The sequence below is a fragment of the Phaenicophaeus curvirostris genome, chromosome 1, assembly GCF_032191515.1.
Source record: "Phaenicophaeus curvirostris isolate KB17595 chromosome 1, BPBGC_Pcur_1.0, whole genome shotgun sequence".
NCBI classification, from domain to species: Eukaryota; Metazoa; Chordata; class Aves; order Cuculiformes; family Cuculidae; genus Phaenicophaeus; species Phaenicophaeus curvirostris.
Genome location: NC_091392.1, coordinates 65,572,618 through 65,598,807, shown reverse-complemented (window position 1 = coordinate 65,598,807; position 26,190 = coordinate 65,572,618). Strand labels below are relative to the sequence as shown.

The window sequence follows — 26,190 nt, the reverse complement described above, 5'->3', positions numbered from 1 at the left end:
TATTTAATGATTTCTAGCCTTTGAATTCCACTGGTTTGACAGCGAGTGATTGTGTATTTTTACTACTTTTGTCATTCCTTCAAAGTACTCTGATAATAATACACAATTGATCTTTCTTGTGTCAGTTGAAGTAGAAAAGCTATTTACTTTGGACCCTTTCTTGGAAAAAAGAAGGATGGCTGGTCTTCTTTTTTTCTTTTTAGTTGAAATTTAGAGGTATAGGGAAGAGATGGGCGAGTAAGAGAGAGAGAACATTTGTGTGTGCACCTATGCACACATGCATGCACCCATCTAAGAGAAAAAACATGGCCATGGACCACTAATATTATAATACTTGCAATTACTGGATTCTCCTTTTGTTCTTACTCAACTCCAAGTAAATGTAAGGATATGCCACTTTTATTTTTACACTATCAGTTGTATAAAAGGGTGGTTTTGGTGTGGGTTTGTTTTGTTTTCTCCTTTCATACTAGTTTGTGAGCATGGATACACTCATATTGCTCAAAGATGTTGACTGAAACGAAGCTACAAAGCAACTTCTGAAGAGATGTAGTCAAGGCAGGTAACAATGAAATGCTAATATGCAAACTAGGCTCATTACTTACATAAAGTTCTTTCTCTTCTGGTTTTATAATTATTTTAATTATGTCAGAGCTAATACACTTTATTGATCAAGCAGTTGGATTAGGATATATTTGCTAAATAAACTCCAAAATTGTCACCATGCAAGCAGAGTACAAATCACCAGATGACAAATCCCATATTCACTACAGATAACACACTTGGGCATGATAACCACCTTGACTTAGTGATAAAAACAAAAAGGACTTTTAACAGTACAGGAAATTTGGCAGGAGAAGAAGCCCTCAAAAAAAGTTCATCATCAGTGCCTCTCATTATTCGGAACTCTAGAGCAAGGTGGAGGATCCAAGATAAAATCCTTAGCCTTGGCATAGTAGATAAACAAAGCTCTTGGCCCATTGCCAAGTTTAACAAAGGTCTGTACTCTGTTCTAAAGACATGAATCACTCTGCTTAATAGCGTCAGCCCTGCCTGCTTGAACATGGAAATAATACCAGGGCAAATATCCCAGCTTGGGTGGTTCAGTGATGGGATAATACAGCAAGCTCTTCCAGCCAAAGCCTGCACCAGTCCTGATCTCTCACCATGTCAAGCACTGGACTAATTGGGGTTGTTCGACTTTGTTTTTTAGAACAGCCATTTCTGCAATATCACAAAGTTTCAGTTTCTCCCAAAACACAGGAAAAGGGAGAGAACGGGAAATAAAGGATAGCTAAATAAAGAACAAATGGAAAAAGGATACCTCACTGCATGAAAAAGGTGCGGATGGATTGAGGAGTCACCGTAAAATCACTAAGATGGCTTTTTTATCTGGTGCTCTCTACAGACGGATTTGCAATTACTGGCAGTGTCTCTCTCTTTTCTTTTCTTAGAGGTAGGTTTCAAAAACGAACAGTGAGTGTGAGCATTGACGGTAAGGCACTTCAACAAAGGTTGATTTTCAGAGGGCAGAACAGTTGCTTTCAAAAATCAGCATACCTTCAAATGTCTGAAGTCAAATACCTGTAAGTAAAGGTGTCTGCAGCTTATATTCTTGTCTGTTTAGAGCAGTTCTGTGGATATATTATTTTTTCCTCTATGAAACTTGATGTGGGACTTTAGGAGTAATGTTCATTTTGTACGAAGACATAGCAAGACTGAGAAGAAAGAAATTACTTCTTTATTTCCTAGCTTGGAAAAGATGAAAATCTTAATATTCAATAAATCTGTGTGCTCAGAGGTGGAGCTGGACTATGGGCCTGACAACTTCTTTCCATTACAAAGCCTTGTTCTCAGTTGCTTGCCAAATATTAACAAATTGTGCTGAAATTTTCCATGACAGGTGTCAGCCTCACCCCAGATCTTTTGAGGACAGTTTCAGCTACATCCTTCATACACCAATGGCTGTGTTCTTGTGGAAAAAAATTGTTCATACGGTTAAAGACTGCATCTCTTTACTGTGTTACACAGGCTCACAGAAGAAAGGAATTAAAATTACATGACGATTTTCATTTTGGAATGTCCTAAGTTTTGAGTGATTAATCTTAGAATGTTAATATTCACTTAAAGTACAGATTTTTAAGGGAACTGGATGAAAAACACAACAACAACAAATTGTGCCTTGTAATAATACAAGATAAATGAGATAAATATATCCTATTTGTTTTTTGATTTATGGTACCAAAATGGATTAAAGTGTTCTAAACTAATATTTAATTATTTCAATTTCTCCTATGCCTGAATCAGAGTTCAATTTGGTTTTGGAGGATGTTAATGAGTTATGATACTACAGAATTATAGTCATACCATCTCTCAAGGTTAACGATTGTGACTTTATAAACATCTTTCACTTTTTAATTTGACAACATCTCTCTTACTTTAGTTACTTATATGCCCTGATGTGGTTCTTGTTTAGAAATTCTCTAAAAAATTTATTTAAAAATTCACGGAAACAACCAACTTGAAAACCAAGGACAATTATTATAACATATGAATAATGGTTTGAAAATCCTTATTTCAACTTCAGTTTGTTGACTTAAGCATTAGGCATAATTTACTAGTATAGTTTCCTTTACACTGGTCTGGGAAACCATAAAGTTGATGGAACGTGCAGTTAATTTCTCTCTCCATCTATCCTTCACAGATCACTACACAAACGTATCACTGTCTTAAAGACATACTTCCTTCTACTGCCCACACTTTTCAGCACTCCTTTGAGATCACCCTGTGTTTTTTAATCTTTACTTTTATTTACTGTTGAGAAGAACTATTTAAGATGTGGAACATACCTTTTGGCTGCTACAGATCAAAGGTTTGAAGGTTTCTGCTTGAACAAGGCATCCTTAAATACTTTTTAGAAAAACTCCCCAAAAATTCTCTCTTAAAATAGGCATCATTTCCAGCTGTCCTTAACTGCTGGTATTTCAAAGCAGAGTACTGTCTTCCTTTGTCTCTTAGTCAAAGTCAAGTTCCCTTCAGGAAAAAAATGGCAGTGCCCTATGTCCCTACAAGGACTACCTGTCAAATATAGCAAGCATGCCAAATTAAAATCAATTTCAAGTTTGTAACTGGAACATAACTTCCATACTCATTCACTCAGTGCTCACTTCTGAAGCAATATATATGCATATACTCACTGCCACTTCACACTTCAGTATGAAATCTGTTCTTATTTGTAGACTGCATGCACATAAATACCTTTGTGTGTAAACTACCCATATGAAAGCTAATGATGGCCATGTCCCAGATGATTAGTTTTATTTTTCTTTCTTTTTGTTTCTTCTTTTTTTTTTCTTTTTACAGGATAATAATCACCATAAAACTCAAGAATAAGGCAATACTGACCTCTATCAATGACACATTTTAGAACACTTGAGTTTTAGTTGGTTCAGGCAGAACTGGTAGCAGAGATTAGAACCAAAGTCAAAACACAGCAAGAGAATTATAACAAAAAGCAACAGCTTCTGTTGAATTTAAATCAGGGAGAAGGGCAGCAAACCTCCTCTGGACTGTGGTCATGAGTTGAACGCAGAGACTGTTAGAGCTTGTACTTGACATAACTAGTTCCTGTTTGACCTAAGAAAAAAAGCGTAATTGCAGCAGACCCAAACAGCAGCAGCAGCAGCCGGGCAGCCAGCAGTGACATTCCAACCCGTAGGAAACAGAAGCCTTATAGAGCACTCACTTTCCCAGGAAGTCCCACACAAACCCCCCTACGTGTTGCGGTGCAGGGACCGACACCTGGTAAGGAGGGTGCAATTTGCGGGAGGCGTGCTTTCTGAGAAAAGGCATAGTCAAAAAAACCCCCACACGTACAAAACACAACAACTCGTGGTACCAGGATGTGACAGTATAAATGGAAAGAAAAAGCAAGGAAGGAAACAAAACACAAAATGAAAAGTTACAGGGAGACAGGAGATTGTGGAATGGCAATACAAAAAGCAAACAGTTAGTTATAAAGAAAGTGAATAACCAGACAGCTACAAAACCCTTGACGCCACCACAATCTGGGGACAGAAACAAAACTTGTAGGGCTGTTCACCCACAGAAGAAATGTGGACTTATGGTCCACTTTCCTGTAAGAAAAGGCAAAATCCTGCCCACAGAGACTATAAATTAATGACCTTGTACTTTCCATCTCATGTTGATTCTAAAATATTTTTCAAACTTTTGCATAGCATGCACCATATTTAACACATTATTTTTGGATATCTTTTCTCCTATTCACAGCTGAAAAATAATGTCCTCCACCCACTAACTGCTAAAGTTACTAAACAGTAGAAGCATTTCCCTCTCTGTTTTAATTTGAAGAGAAGGTAGCTTTGCCATTACTGAAAAAAAGCTGAGGAGAACATTTTTTTGCTTCTCGTTTCATTTTTCTCTCCTATCTTTTCTCCTTCACTGTTCCCCTATACATACCTCCCTGATCAGTGTCTCATTTCTTCTTTTTTATGGATGAAACCATATTACTATTTCTCTTCTCCTGACGACATATAGTCTATTTGCCACATATAACTAGCATAAGGAAAAACTCCAGGGAGAAACTCTCTCTTTCAAAAAAAATCCATTTTTGTCAGTACAGTTATTCTGACTGTGACTCATCTTGCTCTACATAGAATAATAATGGTACAGCACAGCAATATTCACTTTTTGCACTTGCTGACAAATGCTTTGGCAAGTATTAGGGTCCTTTAGAAGAACAGCAGAGTTTGAACAGCTGTACAAGCATTAGAAGTCAAGAAGATTTCTAGCTTGCTCTGCAGGACCACAATTAGGAAGGACTTTTACAAGTCAAAATTATCTTTTTCAGGAAACCAAAACTCTGGCTCTAAAACTTACATGTAACATGCCCTGATATATCAGCTCAGCCACGAAAAAAACCTCAGTAGATAAAACCAGGACCAACCTATGCATTTAATAGGCATGTTAAAAACTCTGCTTTGTGTAAAAACTCACAAGGAGGAAGCAAGTTTCCAGAGAAAAGGGGTTTGGATGAGCAGCTGAAAACAACTACGGCCAAATAAAAATATCAACAATTATCCAGAAAAAGATAAATTAGTAGTAAAAAACTCCACTACGAAGTATCTGAAACCTTGTACATTTTTCTCCATTGCTATTACTACATTACAGTTCCACCTGAAAAATCATTTCATGTGTTGATACTTTGCTGATTCACCACACTAAGACTACGCACCTTAGGTGTTTAGACTTTGTAGACATTTTCCATTTCCACACACAGTGATTAGAGAACATGAATATTCTTAAGATTATTTTTCCCCCTTGATTGATACAGCTGCTGACAATCAAATGATAACAAAAGTAGTCTTTTCCTTGACATAGCTGAAACACCTACTCTAATTAATAGAAAAAAAAGAAGACATACTCTGTTATCTCATGGTAGAAAAGATGACAAGTTAAAAAGAGAGAAGGACCAATATTTTTCTTTTATAACAGCAAAAATCAGGTGGTAAAAAGGCATGGATAACACTGAGTCAGGGTATTGATTGATGTGGAATGATATCCAGTCATTTGGGGGCTTCATCTGTTCAGTGATACAGTAAGAGTTTGGTCAGTGACTGAAACAACAAGAAACTACCACTGTAACATGAAAAACAATTGCTTCGCAGACCTTTAGAACTGCTTCTTTTCAAAGAAAAAGGGTTTTTTAACTCCCTGAAGACTGGGTGCCAATGCTTTTATCTATAAAAGAGGAGGAGGTCCATCTTCATTCTCTTGTTATTTTTGCCTTGCAGACTGGGTATTTTTATGATGATAGGCCACTTATGTGTTTATGTAGTGTTTGAAAATTCAAGACCAATCTTAATTAGAGTTCCTGTATGCTAATATAACAAAAAAATCACACTTGCATTAAGAGTGCAGATAAGAAAATTCTCTTCCTGTCATACCAATCACCTCCTGAAATCAGGCTGAAGAATGATGACTATTTCTGACTTGCTTTTCCTAAAAAGTAATTACTCCTGCACAAAGAAAAAGATGAAGGCACTATGAACATATTTCTTCCCTATACCTTACTTCTAACGGAAGTTTCTTGCTTATATCCTGACCCCTAATCAAGTTGCATGCCTATCATGGTGACAGGTGAACTTCACACCCAAGATGGGCACCACAACGGCCTGAAAAAAGTCCCACAGACAAATATGACTTATAAATACTACTTAGCTTTTTCATGTTTGTACTAAATGCACCTACTCTATCAACCTATTCCATGAATGAATTCCATGAAAGCTGAATACATCACGTATCAATGGGCTGAAAGTTATATCATGTGGAAAAAAAAGTGAACAGTTAAAAATTATACTTCCCTACTTTTGCACATTCAAGCTTACTCCATAGCTATAGAGACTTTTGGTTAAATAAAACAATAACTTAAAGAAATGTAACAGGATGCTGCTTATGATCACAAAGAAAGAAGAAACCCAGCTGACAAGGTGAAGTGTTTCAGAGCTCTTCTTTGTCACTTTCAAAGAAACAAGAATGTATTTCTTAGAAAAGAGTTTTTCAAATAATTCAATTATAATTTTTGATTGGGACATCAAAGTCTAGAAAAAATATGAGAGCGTCCTGACTTCAAAAGAAAGATGGAGAATGCTGAAAAGTGCTGAATCACATTTCATTTGAATAAAAACAAATCTGTTAATTCAGCTTCACAAGAGTCAAAGTTTACCTGTGTCCCTACCAGTACAAAGAGTTTCCATGTCACTTATCAGACGAACCTGAGTAATGAGTATCACAAGCTCTTAACAGTATTTTTTAAATTTTTTTTTGAGAAAGATGCCTGAATAATTTATTAAATCAAATGAACAAAATCTTCTCCAAATGCACCACAGTGTCAGCAACTTTTCTTACCATCTCCCTTCCCTTACAGATCTACCTACCCTTCTAGTTTTAACTATATCAGCCCTATTTTAAGCATCCAGGTAATGAAAGCACACAGTAAGACACCTTTTCACTTACAATCTACTAAAATAAATGACTGAAGACAGAAAACTCTAAACGGACTTTTCCAAAATGGGCACTCTAAGGTTTCTAAGACAAGAAAAATGGACTGAGTTATCTCTAACGTTAAAAAGCTCTTTTGCTCTTCTAGTAACTTTATACAATTCTCACCTCTCCAGTTCTGCTATTTTCTTATCCTTATCGTTCTTCTCATTTTCCATCTCTTTCAAGATTTCCAGAAGACGATCCACTTCAGCCTGAGCCTTGCTAGATTCTTCCCGATACCTTGTTACCTCCCTTTCCAGCTGCTGCATACGATCACTCAGCTCTGGGCTGGCCCTAGCCTCCAGGGTTGCCTCATGAGCCTGTAAGAAAAAGGTTTAAGACAAAAGGATTCATTCACACACATGTATTTTACAGATACTGCGCAACACTCTCTAGATACCTATTTCAAAATACTAAGATTAATTATTACAAATAAATAAACATATAGTGCATATGCTAGTTTTAAGGATGGAAAAATACTTCTTTAGAAAAGAAAAATTCAGAAACAAATTTTTTTTAATTCAGTCTAAAAAACTTTAAGTGATCTTTTTGATCTGAAACAGAATCAACATACAAAAGAAGTGAAAATATGAAAAAAAAGGTAAAAGTCTTCTTTGAAAGGAACGAAAAAGAGAAGTAAGTCTGAGTGGGTATAAAAATTCCTAAAATACACTTCAATAAACAGTGATATGACTGCAGAATTAGTTATCTGAGGTATTCTTAACCTATAAAACAAATTCTATTCTTAACCTAGAAAAACAAATCACAGGTTAATAGCCTTCAGTAACCTAGAAAAACAAATCACAGGTTAATAGCCTTCAGTAACTACATCAGTATGCAAAGTTGCAGACAGATTTGGCGCTTAGATACTGAAGTCCTTGCTAGTTATCCAAGCTGTATAGACTAGGACAAATACGAGTATGGCTAACTACTGAAAATATCTTTGCCTAGTTGTTTGGTGTTTTTTAAACAAGGCTATGAGGACAAAATGCATCAGAGGACTGAGGAGAAAATCACCCCAATGGAGAGCTTTTTTTTTTATAATAGCTTGGTTTCTGATAAAAATCACTAATTTATGAGTAAAATTAATTAAACAGTTCCTAAGCATATTAGAGAAGATGAAAAGGCAGTATGTATGCTGGAGTTTAAACCACCAGACTATCTTTTCGTTCTCCTCCTGCCCCTCTGTTCTTGGATCTTGAACTGCTACTTGATATCAATTAAAGCTATTTCAGAATTGCTTCAGTGAATAACAGGTTTGGTGGAGCTATTCTGCCGAGCAAGACTGCCTGCAAACTCACAGCCTTCCTCTTCTCTGATACAAACCTACAACAGAAAATAAGACTACAGACTCCTTTCCCCCTTTGTGTGCAGCTGCCAATGTTCTGCTCCAAAGCACAGTAAGTCTAAATCCAATAGTACAGGACTCCGTTGCTTTTAAAGGTAATTGGACAGAACTGCAGCAGCAAAAATCTCAGGATTAGAAGCTGCTGTTTCCAAAGAACCAGATAACAGCAAAAATAGAGTTGGCAAAATCTTTAGTGTAGTTATTTAGTAAAATAAGACTAGAGGAAAATATCCGTTCATTGACCCCAACATTTCTGCCTTGAAGTCCCTTGTTTTTAGTTAGTTTTGTTAAAGCCAAGGCCACGTTCTAGTGAAATCCAGGAGAATCTCAGAGCAGAATATTCTAGGACTGAAGGAGGCCTTGAAGCCTGTCTTTACAGGGACTATGACCTTGGGATGGATCTGGGTTGTCCAAATACTGGAATGTTTCACATCCAGGGCCCTGGCCTTGCAGCAGCCTGCCTGAGAGTCAATGCTAAACCATTCCAGTTTCCTTTTTTTTATTTTTTAAACAGAAATTCCAGAAAGCTGGATAACTTGCACAATATTTTATCCTACAACAAAATGCTTGGCAATCCCTGAGTCTCCCAGGCAGGTCTCAGCAGGAGTGTCCAACAACCACAGATCCTGAAGAAGAACAGAATCCTTTCCCGAGGCAATGCCTTTTCAGAAGACTTAAAAGACTCCTCACTTCTGAGAGACTTTCAAGTCAAACCCCGCTGGCTCCTCTGTCACTGAGCTGGAAGTCTGAAAATCCTGGTCCTGACTGAGACCCAGCTCCAAGTCCATCCCTAGTGAGCCTGGAAGCTTTGAAAAGCCTTTTGGAGTTAGGGCTGTCTGTGCTTCCAGATTCCTTGCTGTTCCCTAAGCACTTTGAATTATAAATCCTTGGAAAGGATTCTGACAGGCAAGTGGAAGTTTAAATAACGCGTTGCCAAGATGATGCAGACTCCAAGAGGAGTCTGAAGCAACGCGACTGACAAGCATGTTGACTCCATAAACAGCCACAGGCAATCAGATAACATACTCTGCTTTGGAAGGAGGGTGTTAGTGGGTGTTCCTGAAATGACTTCTTGGGATTTCCAGCCTGCAGGAAACCCAAAAGATTTGATTTCATTTTCTTTTCAATGATACCTAAATTGCAAATAAAAAAAAAAAAATCCCTCCTATTCTTCCAAATGCTGTTTTGCAGTAACTGGGAATTCTGGTTTGTGGAAGCTTCTTCTACTGGGGGACATCAATTTCCTCCTAAGAGACACTATGTAACAGAGTTAAATCTGTTTTTCACCAGATGCAGAGCCTGAATTCTTCAGTACTGAATTCAGGAATGTTTCCAACCTCTCACATTGTTTGTTTTAACCAATACTCCTCCATGCTCCTCAAAGTCATCCAAAATACATAATCAGATAATCAAAAAACTTATTAAAAAAAAGAGAAAAGCTAGGCTGTTTGCCTGCGTTACTGAACTCTAATTCAAATTAAGTTCTAAGACCTAATGCAGTTCTATGGTCAGGACAGTCCTGATTTATACTACTCCGTGCAAATAAAAGCATCTCCACAACAACCCAAGAGACACTACTGAGAACAGGAAATCAATTTTTTTTTTTTCGAAAATTAACCAACAAGTCAGAGTGTCTGGTTCTTATAGAAAGACAGGGCTATTTACACGACATAAATTATTAGTTAAGACATGTAACACATGTTATTTGTATATAATGCACGTAAGTATGGATACCTTCACCTAACACAAAGAAAACGTTATGCGATACGGTGTAAACTGGAGACCACTTCCTGAGTTATGAATTACTGACTGAGTGACTTTGGTCCATTTTGTGGGTTATGTACAAAATGCGTCTTACATGACCATATCTAAAATCCTACTGGATTCATTTATAGTATAGGAAAGAAAACCAGTGCATTTAGAGGTTTCCCACAAACTCATATCAAGATCTTGAACAGATGAAGTTGGCCACCTTCCCAATGCAACATTATGTGAAATAATTCAGCAGTATTTTCTATTAACCAAAACGAAAGTTAAACACAAATAATGAATTCCCATATTCACAGTAAAAAAAACCACATTCCTCATCCACCAAAGGTGTACAAAAATTCCAAAATATGGCACTAGTTTTATTTTCAAAATAGAACAGACATATGAAGTGACAAATGCACTAAGACATTTTCTGCTCTATTAAAAGACTATAAGAAGTGTATTTCCATAGGTTCAACTTTCACCTCTGCCTGCAACAATATTCCTAAATCTGCAACTTCTTAATATAGCTACAAACAAATATGAAAATGTGCAGAAGTATGGTTAAAAAATTAAATACACTGAAAAAGCAGCTTGCTTAGGGTGAAGGGAATATTGCACTTTTAAATGAGAAATAAGAAAAGGTATGTCTGCCTAGGCTGTTGAGATTACCTGATTAGAGGCTATTTTAAAACTGCTACTACTGATTCTGTCATTAGCTCCACGTCTGTTGCAGTATGAAATCAAAGAAGTGAATTTAAGCTACTTTCAGGAGCACAACCAAACTTGCATGTTTGTTTTTCATTGATCTGCCTAAGAAACACAGTCACATTTTAACTAGAAAGCAGCACTTACTTAAGCTGTGTTTTTATTATCAAAGCTCATCTGATCAGTATTAATCTTTGGCAGTGTGACTTTAAAATCAAATTCTAAGTGGTTCAGGATTGAGAATAGTTTAAGCTTACTACTCTGGATATGCTCTCAAAGTTCTTAAGAGGGACTATAAACTAAGAGGTGGTTTAACAACTTTCTGCTTTTCTGCTCTTAGCCATCATTTCCCATCTGGAATGTGGTGAGTGATGGGGTGAGTACTCCAGGTACCTAAAGATTAAAAGAAAGAGTGATTGTTCCTCAAATAAATGTGCTATAACTTCTATTGCTTCCACAGAAAATCAGCTGACAAAGCCAACTTCTACAAATAAAACAAAGATGACCACTGTTCCACAGAAATAACCACTATTTACAGATGGAGAGGAGGGGAAGACAAAATACATTAAAAAGAATTTTCTAAGTTGATATTTCTCATGCCACAAAACTCTCTTTACTAAGAGGAAAGGTGATCTTACACAACTTATAGTGTGCCAGATGCAAGGAAGAAAACAACAGCACAGACTGAATTTAAAATTTCTAAAATGTAAATAAAAATTCCAATGATTACAATTAAGACTCCAAATCAATATTCCTAAAAGATTAACTAAATCAAACAGCAAATAACTCACAGCAAACACTTTCTACTTTTACCTAAGAACAGAGACAGTAAAATCAGTTTAACATTTCACATACAAGCATTGCCAAGAACTTTTGGCCACAGAGCAGAAGTTCCCAAGAATCTGAAATCCCATTTCAATCCACCCTCTTACCTCCAGGTGTGTCTTGAATCTCCTAAAAACAGTAAGTCCACACACAAATAAAGAAACATATCATGACTATTTAAGGCAAAAGACAAACACATATAACCATTTTCTTAGTTTTTCCTACTGTGAAGGCAGCAATACAAGTTACAAACCACGTGTGATGCCTTCTATCGTATCTTTACTAGTTTCAACAAAATTATAAGCTCGAGAAACAACCAGACTTGCTCCTCTTTTAGTTCCAATGCTCTACACACCATGTTCTTTAACAGCTTTTCAAAAAGGCTGTACTGGAAATAAAAGGCGCAGTGAATTCTCTGATGTACTGTGCACCAGAAAACTTGAGTATGTCAAAAAGAGTTGTTTGTTGTCTTATTGTTGGCAAAATCTTTTAAGGGGTTAAAGTAGCTGTAAATTTTGGGCCTTGAATAAGCAAGTATTTGGTTAAAATCATTTAATAAAGAAGGCTGAAAGTGGGAAATGAGAATGCATTATTATACCTGATGTGCAGGTAATAAAGTGAGACACAGAAATATCCTGCCTTATTCACTTACTGTTAAAAAATATTATTTTATCATTTAACTTCTCTAGATAATTATCATCATCTTTATATATCTCTGGCTCATTATGGGAGTATTTTTCATGCAATACTGAGGACTGCAAGAGTTTGGTAGACAATAATTTAGTTATAAAATGTTATAACAACTACCTCACAACAAAAAATAAGAAAGGCATTGGCCATTTCCTAACTTTTAGATACGTAATTTTTCAAAATGAATGTTATCTTAACAAGGTTTCTAGGAGGGGTAGAGTAAGTAAGTTTAATTTTTTAGGTATAAGAAAATCAAGGGAAAAACTCCTCCAACTTTCCACTGCATAAGATGATGCTGACATTGTCATGAAACATCAAAAGGACTGGAACTTTAAAGCCACAGCCCCTTGTACCTTATTCTCTATATTGGCTCTATCATACAGGGGAATAAAACACACAGTTTGCTCCCACATTTTGTATTTTCTGACTTCAGAGTAACGGGGGAGTCTCAGAAATTTTGCATCCTATTAAAGATTTCATTTCCTGACCACAAATTCTCTTGCCTATATGCATCAAGAACAATCCTTTTGTACTACACCTCATTTCCCCAACCTTTGATCAACATTATTTAGCCAGGTTCAAATTCCACTTCTCTTATCCACAGGCAGAATCCACTAATCTACCGGTTCTCCTCATCCTTCTCCTACCACTTTTTTCAGGTTTAGCGGATTTGTTTGCATACTCAGTTCTACACAACAGCACCTGTAGTTTCACGTCTTCTGCTCATATGCTACCCCCACCTCAAACCACGTCTTTCCTGAGTCCCAGGTTCAATATAATTTTCCTGGTAATTCCAGCTACTCATTCCCCCAGCAAAATCCGATCTGGTTTTCTTCCTCCCAATGGCTGACTTTCAGTACTGGCTTCCAATCCTGATAGATTATTTGTCCTGAGACGCTGATTCTTGCCTCTGCTGTAATGGTATCAAGCAGCTGCTTGGAACCAGCATGGTATTTGGTGAATAGTCTACTTAATATCGCTGCTGTCTGCTCAGATCACCAGACCTAGAAGGGGCTGTGGGAATGGAAGGTGACAATGGGAAGGTCTTCTTCCCTCTTCAAGATGGTGTATAACCAGTGCAGGTGGAATCTTTGGGAATTTTCATCTCTCTGCTGAGTGCACATGAAAAGACAACACATTTAACCTTGAATCAATTTAGAAATAACAGGGGCATAAAAAATATCTTGTACAATGACCTAATCTTTTAATAAAAATTATTATTGCTATAAAAAAAGATTAAAACTAACACATTCCCATACTTTGCTATTCTGTTACGACTAAGAGTTTCTTTCAAAAAGGCACAAAGCCTACCAAAATCTCAGACTGAATCTAATAATGTAAGAAACTCCAGCTCAAAGATTTAAATGCTTCTGCCAAAACCATAAACGATAAAATAATCTGTTTAATAGGATGCAAATCTAGTAATGGACTGTACCAGTGTAATCTACAGGTTAGGAGGCTAGCAAATTATTTTAAATTGGAGGTACATAGCAATTTACCAGAAAACTCTTGAATCTGTTTTTCATACCTGAACACACTAAACCTTTGAGGAAAAACTATTCTATTGTGAAATACTAAATAACGAAGTCCTTCAAATGTCATACACACTAATCCTATGTCTTGTAAGAAAATTATAGGTTTTTTTCCTAACTTTTGCACTTATTAATGCCTATTTTTACATATAATAACTCATAATGCAGTGTAGCAGTTTCTATACCCTATTTTACTAAACATTGTTATTTCTCATAACAAAGTACTTTTCCCTACTGCACACCACAACTCCTTTCCAAAATCTAGTCTCATAAATGCATTGTGTTATTTGCTCTATCAAAATAATTTCTATATGGGATGTCACAAAAACTGAACTATAAAATACCAGGAACTCTCTGATCTCAGACAATGGTTGCCAGGACAGACAGCTACATTTACTCTAAACATTTTCAAGAGTAACACAGACATCAGCCTTCTGAAAGTTTTGTAACATGATTTTCCATGCACACAGTCACAAAAGAAATCTCTGATGAAAAACACCTTGGATTACATAACTTACAGTGTCAAAATCTTATTATACAAACACTCCTTGAATGGATCCAAAATTAAACTCACATAGTACCAATAAGCTCAATGGTTCCACAAGTTTTAAGCAATCTTTTACTTGCCATAAGGTAATTATTGTTTCTAATGTGCTGCTGTACATGGTGTTACAGAATATTTTCATGCAAGAGGCTTGATTTGCATGAAAATTCTACATTCCCACTCTGAAAGTGCACGGACACTAGAGATGACAATAGACACATTTCAAGCAACTGCAGCAAAGGGAAACAAACATTGGCACAACATTAAGCTATCCAAACAAAAATTAAGCTAGACCAATGCAGTAAAAGCAACTTAGAAAGTTTTTTTTGAGCATGATTGGTCATAGCATAGCTTTTTGTTCGTACCCATACCATCAACACCTACTACTAAAGTAATATACCAACATACTCTGTGTTGGCCCAAATATAAACACACAGGAGAATACACATGCAACACAGAAAATTAAATGGAGTTGTTAATAGCCTCTCAGTTTGCCAGGGAACTTACTGGCTTGGATGGATGACTCAACAAAACTTCAGGATGCTAAAAGGAGAAAGAAGATAGGAAAAGATGGGGAAAATTTGGCATAGGAACAGAGTGAGAAAGAAAAGGAAAAGATGCAACAAGAAAAGAATTTATAATAATAGCTGCAAGATTAATTTACTAAGACGACAGAATCTTAGTTTGTGTTTTTAGCACGTATTACTAACCAACTTGTGAAACACGAGAAATATGGAATGTTAATCTCGTGCAGGTTCCAAACCTGAATTTGATTTCTCACTTTAACAGTTAACCCGTCTTCAAACACTTAACATAGTCCTGTGCTGGGTTTACAGATGACAGTTTTACACGTTGAGCTGGACTTCAATTTCTAACACTTCCCTTACATCAATTACAAGACAGAGAAATGCTTTAGAAAACTAATTCAGTAATTAAGACACTGATTAGTAATTAGACACTCTCTGAATGCTGAGCACAAATGCTGGGTTTTTACTTTTATTTTTACAAGAAATCTTGATTCCCCTGGTAGCCTTTTTCTTTCTAGGCTGCTATGCTGAATACATCATTTATCATCCCTTCTTCAAAAAAACCAAATCATCAGCTGAGAACAAAAATCTATCTCATCTACCAGTATTTCTGTCTCATCTACCAGCATTACCAGTTATACTTTCAGTTGTGGCAGGAATCCATGTTCACAAAAATAAAAAGAAGCAGAGCCTGTATGAGACTAACCAAGCTAAATCTTGGGAAACATAGAATTTGGGTCAAAACTTCATTCACTCATTTTCTCCTGTATTTTGAAAGATATTATCCTCCTGAACTTGAAGGAAGAACACCACAGCAGAAAAAAAAACATCCTCTGAGCAAGCTCGTTGAATCTGGAGGTATTTTCCTGGCAGGGGATCACTGTGAACATTCTCTTATGAAAAGTTCCTAGAACTGCACCAAGGGGAAGTTTGTTAACATACGGTTTTGGACTCTTTCTTTACTCTAACCTTGATCCCCTTCAAAGGAAAATATCTATAGGGAGAAAAACTATGTACTGGAAATGCAGACAGACAAAAAAATCCACTCATCTTTACTGGAACAAATTCTAACAGTAGTTGGTCTCTCCCAGATTAGAAAAACAAAATTAAACAAAGCATATTGGCCGGGAAAGACAAGACAGAAAAAAAAAACCTAAGAAAAGAGTATCCTGAAGAAAAACAACTAGAAGAAAACTTTTTCGCTATAAAACTATTACATTAGAATATTAAAATATAAGTTTGAAAAAAAGTTTCCTAAGGAAAAAAAAACAACAACCCACACAGCATAAAACCACTTCACAGAAAAACAGAGAAAGAGCACCCTGTGTGTGATTTCCCTCTAATGGTTCCATCTCAGGAAAAAAAAAAGGAGGCTATTTAAGGCAGGACACCAGGCCATGTAAACTGAACAGCGATTTTTAGTTTGCTTTCAGCATTCAGGTTCTCCCACAGTATCTCCTGCTGGCAGCAGGCTGACAATGGAGGACTGAAGCAATGACACTAGAATAAATAGAACATCAAGTGCACAGATTTGCATAACAGTAGTATCTTTATGAAAAAACCCAACCCTGCATATTAAAAAACCCCTGCAGTTTTATTTGCTAAGACAGGGATCATCATAAAATAGCCACTAGTAAGAAGAGGAGAAGTGACAATGAGAATTCGACACCTAGTCAGACACTGCTTATAGGGAAAGAAAGTAATTACCTACAGCTTTTCAGCACCACTGCACTCCATTTGGTTAGTATTTCATTTTAGTGTAAAATAAAATACTGTTTACAGAAAAAGTAGAAGCTGGCATGGTTCATGATTTCTCAAAGGCTTATTGTTCGAGATTAGCAAGAGTTTTTCTCCCAGGACTGCCCAAACCTTTTTTACCTAACAGCTTAAGAGTAGCCCAATTCAGTCTCTTCTGTCAGCTTCTTAACTTCTAAGGCCAATAGATTTAACTGGAAGTACTCAAACTGTTCAGTGGAAATAAGAAGCAAGTGAAACAAGACTGATGTCAGACACATCTCTGTTCAGTCTCTAAGGGAAACAACCTAAAAGGGAAAGTGTTTTGCCATTTGCTGTTAAGAGCTACCCAAGAGAGTCCTTCCTGCATGCGTCTTATGCAAAACAGCACTAAGACAGAGTAATTGTGACAATTATTTGCAATGGTTAACAACGAAGATGCATAAAACTGAGTTTTTAGAAGTTTTAAATTGGAGATGGGTTATCTATCATAATTGTTTCAAGGAACTAATCCACCCCGAAAATGTCAAACTGCCGGAGTAAATATCTGCAATACATTTAAAGAGAGAAAGCCTTATAAAAATACATTTTTCTACTTTTTGGCAAGTGACAAAAAAACCCAAAACTGGCAAATTAAAAACAGCCCAAAAGGTTATGAAAGCTACATCTAAGCTTACTTACAATTATAAAACATATTCAAGTGGTTGCTAACTATATTTTTTTGAGTAATTAAGAGTAGTTGTGACCTGGTTCTAGAAAGCAAGGAGGATGACAGGCAGAAGCGGGCTCTCGTAAAAAGCTCAAGGAAAGGAAATGCACGGTTCATTACATGAAAGCATACCTGGGTCCTAGAACTTGGATTCCTCTATAAAAGCCATTGTGGACTGACTTCTTATCACAAAAAAAAAATCTGTCCATTGAATTTGAATTTTCCACTATATAACAGGAATGCAGTAGCTTGATACGATACAGTATTTAAAGGAGATATTGATTATTTTGTCTCAATAGAACTTGAGAGTACTTCACGGTTTCTGCACAGGGAAGAGTTATCCAAATGCCCTAGTAAGTGATAACACCTGAAGTACAAGAACAGATACCTGGAGTATAATGGAAGGGCTTTATACTGCACATAGGCAATAGTAGTGTATCAATTTTCTTTGCTCGTAGAACTGAAATGATTGCGATAATGAGGTTAGGTAGCTTCTTTGGATCAGAAGATGCAAATCTACTTGTGCTTACAATATAAAGAATTATTTTTCTCAGAACAAAATTAAGAATACAGTTATTTGTCCTATAGTTGTTTTGTAGTTAACTACAATTTACTGTAGTTAATAGTGCTGTTTACATTTGAGATGCTTTCCCAACTTAAGCCAAGGAAAAGGGTCACAGGAGAATTATTTACCCTCTTAATTACTTCCTGAAAAAAACAGATTAGATTATAAAAATATATTGTCTTATGAATGGGCTGTAACAATCTCTGGCAAATCTTAGCTATGACATATTCCTCAATTCATTATCAGTAATATATTGACAAAGGGTGAAATTGAAATTCATGACAGAGAATTCAAATAAAAGTGTCCTTCAGGACTTCTGAAATACCCACCATGGTACACTGAAACCAGCCCATGAGACTGATTAATTGCGCACAATTACCTTCTCTTGCTATTGCACGTTGTTGATACAGAGTAACAGTTTATTTTGTGCAACAGAATTAAAAAGAAGGACAAATGTGAGTCTAGATATGAGTATGTGGAGTTTCACTTGCACAGTATTTTCAGGTGCATTAACATCCACCTTGCACCCAGGCAACAGAAAGCCTTAACTGATGACTCAAAATTTGATTTCACATTCATTTGAAGATCTAGGACAGAGTTCCAAACTGCATCACAGACACTCCTCCTTTTCCTGGGTAAATGTAAAGAAACAGCTAGACCTCCAAAATTCAAGGCTCACACTTCTTGAAAAAAATGTGTTGCCTTTCGTCTTGTTCTAATTTTATAAATAGAGTTGTTGTCACTATTTTGGTTAGTTTGTTTTGTGCTGCTTCTTCACCTTCTCTTTTAAAGTAAAAACGTTAAAATCAACATTCCTCTAAACAGTGCAGTTATTCATGCTAATCACAGCTAAAATAAAGTTTTGCAATGCAAACCTAACTTAAAGATTCTACTCAGAAGAATCAGCTCGCTTGTAAGAGTATTATTCTTCCAACCGTAACCTCCTACCAACATATCAGTTGTGATTGGCAATGACATTAAAATAGAAGATCACACACTTCCCTGATTATATATTCTTTTCATTTGTTTTTATGCATTCCTATGGGCCAGGTCAATTGTGAATCCAAATTTATCACATTAACACCTACATGCATTGATATGTGAAATGTTTAGCTGTTAATTTTTAGCTGTTACACGAGTTTAATGGCACAATTACTGCTGTGAACTTTACTGAAAGAGACTAAGTCTCTAATTCCTAGTACCTGTTAAATTAAAAAAAACAGTCAAAAGCAATATTTTTGCAAGGAAATGAAGTCCAAAAGTAGCAGCAGTGTCTGAAAGTTACTTTCTGATGGGCTTAGCTTTTAGTATGGTTTGCATGGAGACATCTTCACAGTACTTACTAAAAAGAATTCACAGAACTCAAACTCGAGACCCAAAGTTTTCTGTGTAGACATGGCCCATTTGTCTAATGCTGAATGTTTATACCACATATATAACTAGGAAGTAAGATTACCTTCTTTAATTGAGTTTCCATCTTCAAACATTCTTCTTTTTTCTGTTCTAGTGCGATTTCTAGTGTTTTGAGTCGTGAGTCTTTCTTCAGTCCTGATGAAGCCAAGGATGAAGCATGTTCCTTCAGATCCAGTAAGGATGACTAAAATAAAAGATGTAAAATAACTATCAAGTAAATACTCTTTATGTGCAACAGCTAGCAACAGCTAGCTTCTTTTTTGTCTTCATTTTCTTCCTATCCCTTCATACTATGTTCTGGATCCAACCTAGAACAACATATTTTGTCAGGATGTTCGTGTCACTGACTCGAGACAGCTTAGAATCACAGAATCATTTAGGTTGCAAAAGGCCTTTAAGATCACCTAGTCCAACTGTAAACCTACACTAAATGCCACATCTACACATCTTTTAAATGTATCTAGGGATGGTGACTCCACCACTTCTCTGGACAGCCTGTTCCAGTGCTTGACAACCCTTTCAGTGCCAGTTTAAACCTCCCTTAACACATCTTGACGCCATTTCCTCCAGTCCTATCACTTCTTACTTGGGCAAGAGACAATCACTTACCTTGCTACAATCTCTTTTCAGATAGTTGTAGAGAGCGATAAGGTCTCCCCTCTTCTCCAGGCTAAACAACCCCAGTTCCCTCAGCCACTCCTCACAAGACTTGTGCTCCAGACCCTTCCCCAGCTTCATTGCCCTCCTCTGGACATGCTCCAGCAACCTCAATGTCTTTCTCGTACTGAGGGGCCCAAAACTGAATACAGTATTCAAGGTATGACCTCACCAATGCCAAGCACACAAGCAGGATGATCACTTCCATAGCTTGATTTAATTCAGATTTTTAGGGCCAAAGTAAAATCTTGTCTAAACCTTACCTAAATTAATTTTTAAGATGGAAGATTCAGTAAACTCGAACTAGCGCTTCAGTGACAGTCATGTTTAAGAAAGATTAGTTTGAAATAAAATGGTATTTAAAAACATAAGTGGCCAGCAGATTTGGCTAAGGTATCTAAAACTGAGAGAGTTCAAAGCTTTTCTGTATACAGGTGCTATGAGGTGAAATGGATCCATACTACCTATCTCCAAAAGACATCACAGCTTCTTGTTTTCTGAACCATTTTTGGGGTGGGTTTTTTCCCTATGAAATGTTTACTTCCACAGAGGTAAAATCTTAGCGCTTCCTTGGTGCATACTTATTGTATTGCTTGAGTTTTGAAAAAAGACTGTAAGTAGACTTGAATGTTACAATTCCAAGAAAGGAACAGAGAATGTTTGTATTTCTCTAATATAATTAGGTTCATTTGTCTAGCCAACTGGCTCATTACCAAGAACCACTTATAAAAAAAAAGACTCTTCAAAGTAACTAGGTATATTTTTTGCATAAAGGAATAAACATAATTTGCATGCTTTTAGCACCCATAGCTTTGATCCACCTCCGTCCTTTCCTCTCTGTATTTAGAGAGGAATAAGGTTGTTCTCTGCCTCAGTTGTCTATAAGCATAGTTCCAGAAAATGCTATCATTGACCATTGGTCATTCACTACTAATACAACTAACTGCTGCAGATAAGAGGACTGTGTGCTATCCATGAAAAGGTGCTTCTGAAACATTTATGCTTTGAAAAATTCTCAAACAATATATTTTACTAGATAAACTTGTTGAAGGGCCATTACTATAAAGGAATAGCCTTCTTCACCTACAATATAACACAAACTTATTACAATTCTAACATAACAGATTGATTCTGCTGGTCAACCTCTTTCTCTGTGAGATCTCCTTGTAAAATGCTGACTTTCTCTTTCAGGTCCTTAATGTCTTTTTTGTAGTTGTCGATTTCTTCCTGCTTTTCTCGTTCATCTCTGTCACGTTGCTCCTTTAGGCGCTCAATGGTCCTTTCCTGACAAAATAAAGCACTCTTATGAAGAAAAATCCCTTTAAATCAGTGTAACTTCTGAGACTCCTTACCACAACACTTCTTACACACTGTAGACAAAGAGGAGGGCAGTAGGATATTGCCATTTTATTTTCCTTATGGCTGCGTAACAGATCCTCAAGAAGGACAAACTCGAAAAGTCTATGGATTCACTGTTAAGAAATACTAAGCTTTGTGTATCTCTGAAAATTCATAGTACTGTTATAATGCAACACTATTTATTTCATTCTGATCAGAATATATTACATATTGCTTCCCTACTTATTTAAATCTTATTTTTCCAAAATGTACTGTTAAGTCCCCTTCAGAAAGGAACAGGTGTAGTGCATATGTGACACCAGGATCAATGAGCAACAAAAGAACTTTTCTGTATACCACACATCAATGACACTCTGATTATCTTGGAAGCTGAAAGGATGCAAGTGAATTCTCCAACCTCAGGGAAAGCTTTACCACAACTAGTCTGTCAGATCCCGCAAATGTAAAGGAGCTGTAATTCTGCATCTCCAGGAATCAAGAAAAAACATACAGTAATTTCAAAAAGTTGCCCCACCAAAACAGAACACATAGTGGACTGAGGGAACAGCCTTTTCTCCTAAGAACTGGGCAGGCATAAAAAAAAAAAAAAATCAAACCTAATGATGAGAACAATAAAGCTGCAAATAAAATAAGACTGAAATACAGCTACACCAGGATAACTATTGATTTTTAATTCAGTATAGGGAACTAAAACTCAGTTTCAGATAATCATGGTTTGGGTTGGAAGGGACCTTAAAGATCATCCAATTCCAATCCCCCCAGCCATGCCCGCAGAGGGACACGTCTCCCATACCCTTCCTGCTCCCCAGGACTAAGGAGGGCACCGTCATGCTGCGCGTCAGAGACTTGGCTGGTAACAGACCACTGTATTTTTAATATCTTGAAAAAAACTCTTAGGATCATCAGACAGGCAGGCGACTTACACAAGATGGGTCCCAGTTAATAATTATCTTGTCATTTTTGTGGTAGAGGATTAAGCCCCTTTGAAAGAAGGTGCTTAGGCTTTCCATACTCACTTTTTCTGCAAGTGCTTCTTCCAGCGTGGTCAAGGCAGTGTCTGTATTCGTAGTGTCAGCCTGCAAGGATTTCACTCGATCCTTTAAACTGCTCATTTGCTTCTCTTTGTCCCTTAACTGTTCTTGAAGATTTTCAATCTTAAAGAAGAGGAGTGGATTTTAAGACAATAGTTAGCAAAAGCATCCAAAACCATTTTAGGAGTAGAGTAAACGTAAACAAATTCTTAAAGCAAAGTAGGTAGGCAAGGGCCAAGTTCCTATAGTCTTACATCAAAATGTTAAGCAATGCAACCAAAATCATCAAATATTAATAAGGGATCAATAACATTTCCAGTAACTAGGAATGAATTCAGAATGAGAAAGTCTAAAAAGCATTTACAAGAACAATATAAAGAAAGGAAATCATTCCTAATTTCTGAGCATGTCAGACATTTTATGACCAAAGGATGACCAATGTATTAACAGCATGAAAGGAAAAAAAGCCGAGAAAAACATTACTGCATGTATAAACCAAAAAAAGGCTCTTGATAATTAAGAAATCGTGAAAAAGTATTAGTTTAAGTATTTCCTTTGGAACTGTCACATTCTTTACTGTACTGGCATGTTGCTTCTTCACCTTATATCGTGGTTCACTATATGGTACACTAACACAATGTGTCATTGCCTGGCTAGAAAATATATCAGCCTTGTTTTCTGCAGGTGTAGAATTTGATCAGTTTATGAGTTCTGAATAAATTTTTTGACAGACTAAGACCCAATGCTAAACCCATTTTATGAATACACACTCATCATAAGAAAAAGACACGTTAACATTATAATAACCTTTTGAAGGCAAATTTATCAGCAAAGGATTAAATTTGGTACAGATTTCTCAGTTGTATCCTTCTTACTGTTGTTACTGACAAATTCTTGCATATGCACATCATAAACTCATGAATCACATGTGGCACGTAAGGTATCCATCTCCACACCTCTTGTAGCAAGACATTCTTTCAAAGACATTTGCAAGAAATAATGTAACCAGACAACCCCAGCGACTATCTAGTCCAGTATTTATTAGATTAAATTACAGCATTAACTAGCCTTTTTGCTTCACCTACTGAAGAGGAGTTAGCAGCCCCTCAGTTAATGGAAATAGAGCAAGTACCCCCGCATTCTACTCTTCAACCCTAGTAAAATTGAGCTGATGTGATTATAAAGCAAATGGCTATTTAGATGCATCCACTAGTACTTTGCCCTCTCTATTAAAATAACACCTGGAGCTTAGTTTTAGAAAATGATCTAGACCTGTAATGATAAATGTAAAAGATTTTGCAGGAGGCTGAACATCTAGTCACAAATAATGGTAGATGTGTTACACATGGAAGCTGGGAGGAAGAACAACTGAATTCATGGAAACACTTGCTAATGTTCCTTTGTAGCCCATAGCCATAGAAGGTGTCTCCTGGTATAAGACTCTTCATACCCCTCTTTTTTAACTTCTCTTATGCAAGCACATATAAAATTATAATCCAGCTTTGTATAGAATCTACATATTACTGACAGTAGAAGAACTATGTAAGTTTTGTTTCTGCTGTTTTTTTAAGGAATGGACTGAAATTGGGTTTGGTTTATCTTTGTCACTAGATTCTATTAGAAAAATGCATTAGGTCTCCAAGTTATGCTTAAAATTTCAACACAAATGACATGGCAAAACAAATTTTAAAGAGCACTAAAAAAAAGCATAACCAGTGACATATCATGTGACTCAGAAATAACTATAAGAACTGAAAATTTCTTCTTACATACTCGTATCTATAACTTACTGCCTTACTGCATACACTTGTAGCTCATGGAGCTTCAGAAAGAACCCTGCTAGTTCTGACTGAAAAGTTCTCCTGACACCCACACATACAGCTACCGAGGAGGTAGCATCCTCAGGAGCAGCCTGCGTGGCTGCTTCTGACCTTGTAAGCTTCCAGTGTCGTCAGCTGTCTAGACAGGCTGGCTGTTTAGACAGCCAACCATGAAAATATACTACAAAGAAGGGTGAGCTATTCTTAGATTCATGTTTACTTCTGGAGGCGAAATGCACACACTTCACAGAGGCTCCAACTGGCTGAAGAAGGAATAGTAAAGGACGACTTTCTGCTGCGAGCAAACCACACACAAGAGACAGCTAAATAATTCAGTTTTGGTATATATTAAGATAATTGCCAAGGCAGCAGAAGCATTTGCACAAGCACAGCATTCTTTTTCGTGTTTCAATACCGTGTTTATTGTGATCAGAGTAAGGTAACAGCTGTACGATGGTATACATGACTGCTGCACATTTCTCGCTGCAACTGCACCTACCTATATATTTAAAAATGTTTTTTAAAAAAGTAATTATAAAATGTGTGAAGATGCTTTTCAGTCTGGAGTAATGGATGATGTTTTTTTGCTGTCATCCAGGGAAGAGCAGATACACTGAAATGTTCTAAGTCACACTAATAGCTAGGCACTATCTAAAAAATCCACTCTACCTACAACTGCACCTTTTGTAGGGTCAGATAACTGATGGCCCCAACAGAGACATGCCCTTAAAACCACAGAAAGCTATAACTGGATCAATTGAAGTATCCAAATTGAAACACTTGTGTAATAATAGATACAAAATTTCTTTTATGAAATTGCAATCAACAATAAAATAATTGCTTTTTTCATTTTTTCCCCCAAACCTGCACTACTGTAACACACAATAGCGAAATAGGTTCTCCAAACTATGTAAACTGAAGAAAAAAAGCCAAGAATAGTCTACACTTTGCCCATATAATTAATAAAAAATTTTGCTATTATATTCCTGCAAGTAGTTTGAGAATCCTTTTAAAAGAGAATATGTAATATGTATCATATTTGTTTTATCATCCTTTTTTCCAACTCCCCCCCCCCAAAAAAAAGTAATTCTGAACAGTTTCTTAAATAACAGATAGGAATAACACAGATTACCAAAAGAAGGTCTCCCTTTTCTCCCCAATAAAAGATGAAATAAATCACAATAGAATCTCCAAGCCCTCTGGAAAGCATAAAGGGACAAGGACTGAACCAGCACTGTTTATACTTCAAATATTTGGAAGATGATTGATTACCTCTGAGATGCTCTACAAAACTAAGGAATATATATTACTGTACAAAAATTCTAAAAAAGAAAAATAAAAAAATACTATTATTAGATGATTAACAGTCATTATTCTTGTCATATATACTCATTTTGCAGGATGAAGACAGCAATCTATGTGTAAGAGAGTATCACTAAGCTTACTGTAAAGATACACATACACATGCTGGAATCATCTGCTCGACATACCCATTTCCTCATCAATAATGATTTACTATAATCTTTTTTTCCCCAACATCACCAGTTGTCAGGCACTATCATGTTTCAACCTGGACGATTTATTCCTAGTTGTGTGGAACTAATTATTTTGCCTTCCAGCCCTGAAGCACAGGAGCAGAGGCAAGAGAAGCTTCCTTGGTATTCTGTTCCAAAGGCAAAGAAGCACTGTACCTTTTTCAAACTGAAATCTCACTGAAAATCCCAAGCAAACGCAAATTAAAAACAGTCCAAGGATTTAAATGAGATGCAGCTAATTTAATAACCATCAAGGTCACTAAATTCCCAAATTCCTGTACTTAGAGGTTACTAATAGATGCTTCACATCATGCTTCAACCAAGAAATCCTTTGTGTAGAATGGTTATCAACCCTCGGGTATGTGTAAAATGAACACTTGGA

The 26,190-nt window shown here is 36.5% G+C and overlaps 1 protein-coding gene across 11 annotated transcripts in view; it reads right to left on the bottom strand.

Annotated features, from left to right (window-relative positions):
* The window catches only part of ERC1 (ELKS/RAB6-interacting/CAST family member 1), a 306,998-nt gene that overhangs the window by 170,053 nt on the left and 110,755 nt on the right, over positions 1–26,190 (bottom strand). For 6 of the 11 annotated variants that reach the window (XM_069860949.1, XM_069860933.1, XM_069860958.1 and 3 more), the window contains 4 exons: positions 22,439–22,576; positions 21,207–21,347; positions 19,450–19,590; positions 7,189–7,382 (listed from right to left, as the gene is read on the bottom strand). In XM_069860949.1, the coding sequence (XP_069717050.1) occupies positions 7,189–7,382; positions 19,450–19,590; positions 21,207–21,347; positions 22,439–22,576 (614 nt within the window). Of the gene's footprint in view, positions 1–7,188; positions 7,383–14,965; positions 15,002–19,449; positions 19,591–21,206; positions 21,348–22,438; positions 22,577–26,190 lie in introns of all 11 variants that reach the window. The other 5 variants (XM_069860940.1, XM_069860869.1, XM_069860924.1 and 2 more) reach the window with 1 other exon arrangement.